Below are 5,713 nucleotides of genomic sequence, written 5' to 3' on the forward strand. Positions count from 1 at the left end.
TATCGTGATACTACTCAGAACCATGATATTTTCATTGGTATCGTACAGTGGGATCCAATTTTGGTACCATGACAACACTAATCTGGAGGGGGTTCATCTGCAAAAACTAATGAAAAACTAAACAACGGTATTCGGTACTCGGTATTCGGTATTCGGCCAAGCGTTTAATATTATTCGGCTTCGGCTTCGGCCACAAATTTTCATTTCGGTGCATCCCTAGTGTTAACGAAAGAAAACAATAATCTGTGGATCCCTGTGATTCAGATCAACTTCAGTGGGTTCTCCCTCAGCCCAGGCTTCACCCTTCTACCAAGCTTCATGAAAATCGGCAGTCAGGTTTTATTGTAATCCTGCTGAGGAACAAACCAAACTGAAAATAAAAGGAATATTTCAACTTTAAAGGGACTATGTGTGTATCAGTTACTCATCGTGAGAAAACTGTTTCTCTCGTGCCTCCATGTTGACCGAAGAATCCAAAAAAAGCTAAATTCTTCACAAACTGAAGTAACCAGGGTCCACCTGTAACATCAGCAAAACTATATCAAAACATCTGTTTACAAATGCTCACACAGCTGGTTCAGAATTATCCAGGTCTCATTTCACAGTTGTATGATCAGCTCTTCACAAGCGTGGCCTGAACATGCCTGAGCCTGAGCTCTGCCTGAGCAGAGTTCAAACACACACACATGCTCAGGTACACTACTCGTCCGTGCATGGGATCAAAATATTGTAGGTGAAAGTCGTCTGAACCAGTTGTGTGAGAGTTTGTAAACAGGTGTTTTGATATGGTTTTGCTGTTGTTAATCGAGTGTTCCCTTTTTGGATTCTTCAGTCACAAAGTTTTCTTCATGAATTCAACATAAAACAGGAAGTCACTGATATACACACAGTCTTGTTGCTTGTGAATTATTACTTTAAAGGAAAAAATAACCAAATAACCTCCCTATTTACTGCAGCTGACAGTCTGTGTGTGTGTGTGTGTGTGTGTGTGTGTGTGTGTGTGTGTGTGTGTGTGCGCGTGCATGTGTCCTCCAGGTGTCGGTGTACCTGAGCAAGGGAGGGTTTTCCTTCCAACACCCTCAGTTGCTCACAGGGTCGGATGATTATGCCAGGTACGGCTCTGCCATCGTAGCGCTGGGAGACCTGGACAAGGACGGCTTCAACGGTAAGACACACACACACACACACACACACACACACACACACACAGACAGACACACACAGTCCCTGACGTGGATCGTTTCCTGCTCCACCTCACGTCTCCTGTCTCCCTCCAGATGTGGCCATCTCTGCTCCTTATGGAGGCCCCGACCGTCACGGTTTGGTCTACATCCACAATGGCCGCCCTGGAGGACCTGACCCCACACCTTCACAGGTAAAATCCACAGACATGGTCTGAGTCTGCAGATTTACACTGTGCTGTGTCACGTTAACTGTGTGTCTCGTCCCTCAGATCCTGCAGGGGAAGTGGGCGTCCAGCTACATGCCGGCTAGCTTTGGATACGCCATGTCTGGAAACACTGACATAGACCAGAATGGATACCCAGGTACACACACACACACACACACACACACACACACACACACAGCAGGGATCACATGAACTGCTGCTGTGTAAAAAGCTGATGTGCGTGTCTGTCTTTCAGATTTAATAGTGGGAGTGTTCGGAGCAGACAAAGCTGTTTTATACAGGTAATCCTACTGTGTGTGCGTGTGCGTGTGCGTGTGTGTGTGTGTGTGCGTGAGTGTGTGTGTGTGTGTGTGTGTGTGTGTGTGCAGCCCCTGCTGAGGCTGTGAGGCTGTGTGTGTGTGTGTGTGTGTGTCTGTGAGCAGTTTAATGAGCGAGGCCACCTCTGATATCAAAGAGTTTTCTCCTACTGACTTTATAGATGCTATTAGGAGACGTTTAACCCCTTCAGCAGAGAAACATGCGCCTGTTTAGACCTGAAACTAACATGTGATCCAACCTCAAATGTACAGCAACGACCACCAGGGCGCATTGTGATCCAATCACTGAAAACACTTGCCGAGGTGGTCTGGGACGCATTTGACCACGTATCTTTTGTAGTGTCCATAGTGATGCATCCTGATTCGTCCCCGTCAAGAAGATAACAGGAAACACATCATCGCTGTAGGACATGGTGGTTGTTTCGCCTGCTAACACTCTACAACCTGCCTATTTTACAACGATTTAGACAGTTTGTTTCCATCATTTTGCCCTGTAGAAGGAGACGTGTTGAATTCTGCAGACAGTCATATCTCCAGCTCTACCGACACAATCGCTAACATAGGTAGCAAGCATGTTAGCAAACAGCTAGCCACAGTGTGGATGTACTAACTGTCCACAGGGTTCGTTATCGTATGTGACGTAGGCAGAAGCAAAATCTGAAGACAAGTCAGCTGGAGACAAATGATAGATAAAGGTGTGAGCTGTGACGGGCATTCACGAGGACTTGATTGGATGTCAGTATTCGTTCAACATTTAAAGTATTTGCAGCCCAGCCTCCCACATGTGAACTTTGATAGTTTAGTTTTAGTGTGAGTGTGAGCTCCGTGCTGGGGAGCAGCTGGTCTGAAGGTTAAAACAAACGCACAGTGACAGGGCTAACTGTTAGCATCACACGGATGATGGTTATTAACAGGTTTAACGATGGTGTCGAGCTGTTTCAGTGTTGGCTTGAGTTTAATGAGACCGTTAAACGTCCCAGTGTCGGATTTAGCCCCTGCTGTGTTAGCTCGTGCTGACTAAGCAGTTGTTGAATTTACTGGGGCTGCTACCTGTGTAATGGCAGCAACAGAAAGTTTGCTAATTTTTCTTATGTTAACATTATATTTATGAATTAATGGGCTTTGTAGAGACTGGTTGTTCAATACATGAATCTCTCGTTGTATTTACACTTATTTTACGTTCAAAGATAGATATGTCTATTTCAAACATTGTGTCCGTCACTGCCGTCATACTTCCATGTGTTCTTTGTGATGGCACAGATACAGCCAATAGAAACGCGAGAGGGTGGAGTCAAAAGTTTCACACAGCAACAAATGAGGAGACGGTGGGGGAGGTCGTAATATTGTAGCTTTAAACTGAGGCAGCATTTGAGACAGCGGTGGTCTGTGCGGCCATTATATAAATACCAACATGTGGACAGAGAATTCTTTCCACCATTTTTTATTTCTTCGTCATCTCTTACGTCATATCTCGCTTGAACTACATCACTCTGCCTCCATGATCTCCCGTCGTACTGCTTTGTTTCGTCCGTATCCGTAAGCTTTCAGAAAATGTGCACAAATACGGACAGAAGGCTCCGTCCATCTCCGTCTCTAACGTTGAACATAAATGAGCCCTTGCATTCCTATTCTTATGTTAGATTTTCTTTTTGCAAGTACTCGGCTGTCAATTTGGTTTTGGATCACAGAGATGCACGTTAATACCAGGTGTATACCGGCTCAGTGTGTTCCCTTGCTAATTTGTGTGTGTGTGTGTGTGTGTGTGTGTGTGTGTGTGTGTGTGTGTGTGTGTGTCAGAGCACGTCCAGTGATCAGTGTGAACGCCACATTAGACATAACGCCTTTGATCATCAACCCAGAGGAGAAGACCTGCACACTCCCTGGTACCAGCACCATGGTGTCCTGGTGAGTTTCATCTGTTTATCATCATCATCAGTATTTTATTTTACGTCAGTTTCCCATGAAAGATCAGCGAACAGGAAAATATCTGTTTACAAAAATATCTGTATGGACAGGGCTTTATTTTCAGGGGATTATACACTAATGAAAACATGCTTATTATATGAAACACCATCTCTGCCAGTATGTAAATCCTTCACACTGGAACTTTAAACATAGAGACTGTCAGACTGAACTCTGCGTGTTTCCAGTTTTAAGGTGAAGTACTGTCTGAAGGCCAACGGATTCGGAGCTCCAGCTGCTCTCAGTGAGTTCAACAACAGCTGAATTTTCTAATGATGCTGTGTGAAGACAGCTAACACACACACACATACACACCACAGATCTATCATGTCAACATCAGCCATACGTCCTGCAGTGTCGTGACCTCCTCTCTGTTTCGTCTCCTCCAGATTTCCGTGTGGACCTCCTGTTGGACCGTCTGAAGCAGAAGGAGGCGACCAAACGTGTCCGTTTCCTGCATGGTGGGACCTTCCAGTACTCCAAGAACATGACGGTGACCAACGGCAAAACCCCGGCCTGTGAGGAGCAGGAGGTCTTCCTGAGGGTGAGCAAATGAAACGCACTTTACAACCAGAGAAGAAGAAGCACAGAAAGGTGTAGGAAAGGTTTATCATGTTTTATTAACAGCAGGTTGTGTTTGACTACACGTGTGTGTGAATCCTTCAGTGTCTGTGTCAGAGGAGCTGTGTGACGTTTGATAAGTGTCCTCCAGTGATGTCACTTGAGTCAGCGCCAGTTGAAGACTACAAGTTAGAAAAGTAAAAACAATCTGGAGGTGTGGAGTTAGAAAGAAGTTGCAGCTCATCTCAGAGTCTACCACACTGCTGTCAGAGGGAGAGGTGCATTGTGGGTATTGTAGGCTCCAGGTTTTGATGATTCTGCTGCATCGACGACTGCATGTATGAGCTACATGTGGACACAAAGTCTCACTCCTTCAGAATAAGAGTTGTCTCTTTGTGTCTCTGTCTCTCAGGATGACCGTGAGTTTCGGGATAAGATCACGCCCATCTCCGTGGCGATGGAGTACAAACTGGACTACCAGCTAGCTGCAGATCAAACGGGACTGCTGCCCATCATCGACATGTCTGCGCCGTCCAACGTCACCAAGCAGGTAACACACCTGAGTGTGTGTGTTTGTGTGTGTGTGTGTGTGTCTTACATTTATTATATTTAGTTGGACTGATGCCTTCACTGCCTCAACTTTAAGTATTCAGTATTGTATGACTAACCTGTTCCTCCCTCCCTCAGGCTCACATCCTGTTGGATTGTGGAGATGACAACATCTGTAAACCTGACCTGAAGCTGTCGGTGAAGAGGTGAGAAACTGTTGATGACCTCAGGCTGCAAGCTTCACTCCTCTGATCTCAGTTATATAAACTTAGTGACGCTGTGATTCAGAGGCTGAGTGAGCAGAGGACAGGCTGTGTTTCACCTTGTTCAATAAACAGTGGAATGTTAGGTGGTACAGTGGTCAGTTTGGTAGCTTTGGTCGGACCTCGTAGTCCTGCCGCTGTCATGTTTGTTCATCATATCAGACAGACTTTTTCAGTCTCTTTTATTGTTGTCTCTCCTGCAGCGACCGTGAGCAGATCTACATCGGCGACGACAACGCTCTGACTCTGGAGATCAGCGCTGAGAATCAGGGAGAGGGAGCCTACGAGGCCGAGCTCCACGTCTACCCTCCACAACAGGCCGACTTCACCGGTGTTGTCCGCAGTCAGGTAACGTCACCTGAGCCCAGAGCTGAGCGGCATTTAAAGCTCTTCAATACTGAAGCCAGGACAGCGTTTCCTCTGGTTCCTTCACTGTGTAGAGTTTGTTTCTCTGAGCTCATCTCAAACCTCAGTTACCTTAAAGGAGGGACAGTTTAAAGGGAAATTTCGGTTTATTTCAACCTGTCTCCTATCGTCCTAAATTTGTTTCAAGTGACTAGTGACATAAAAATAATAGTTAGCATGTTAGCCGTTAGCCTAGATACAGCCGGGGCGCATAGTAGCGTCAGACCTGTTAAAATGTAAGTGAA

At 45.8% G+C, this 5,713-nt stretch overlaps 1 protein-coding gene across 1 annotated transcript in view; it reads left to right on the forward strand.

The window, feature by feature from the left end:
* itgav (integrin, alpha V) overlaps window positions 1–5,713 on the forward strand; it is a 49,374-nt gene that overhangs the window by 30,546 nt on the left and 13,115 nt on the right. Inside the window, exons 14-23 of the mRNA XM_050048845.1 lie at window positions 1,036–1,165; window positions 1,278–1,375; window positions 1,454–1,547; window positions 1,647–1,692; window positions 3,526–3,633; window positions 3,879–3,934; window positions 4,080–4,234; window positions 4,664–4,801; window positions 4,939–5,006; window positions 5,267–5,411. Of these exons, the coding sequence (XP_049904802.1) occupies window positions 1,036–1,165; window positions 1,278–1,375; window positions 1,454–1,547; window positions 1,647–1,692; window positions 3,526–3,633; window positions 3,879–3,934; window positions 4,080–4,234; window positions 4,664–4,801; window positions 4,939–5,006; window positions 5,267–5,411 (1,038 nt within the window). The remainder of the gene's footprint in view (window positions 1–1,035; window positions 1,166–1,277; window positions 1,376–1,453; window positions 1,548–1,646; window positions 1,693–3,525; window positions 3,634–3,878; window positions 3,935–4,079; window positions 4,235–4,663; window positions 4,802–4,938; window positions 5,007–5,266; window positions 5,412–5,713) is intronic.

This window comes from Epinephelus moara, chromosome 7 (assembly GCF_006386435.1).
Source record: "Epinephelus moara isolate mb chromosome 7, YSFRI_EMoa_1.0, whole genome shotgun sequence".
NCBI lineage: Eukaryota > Metazoa > Chordata > Actinopteri > Perciformes > Serranidae > Epinephelus > Epinephelus moara.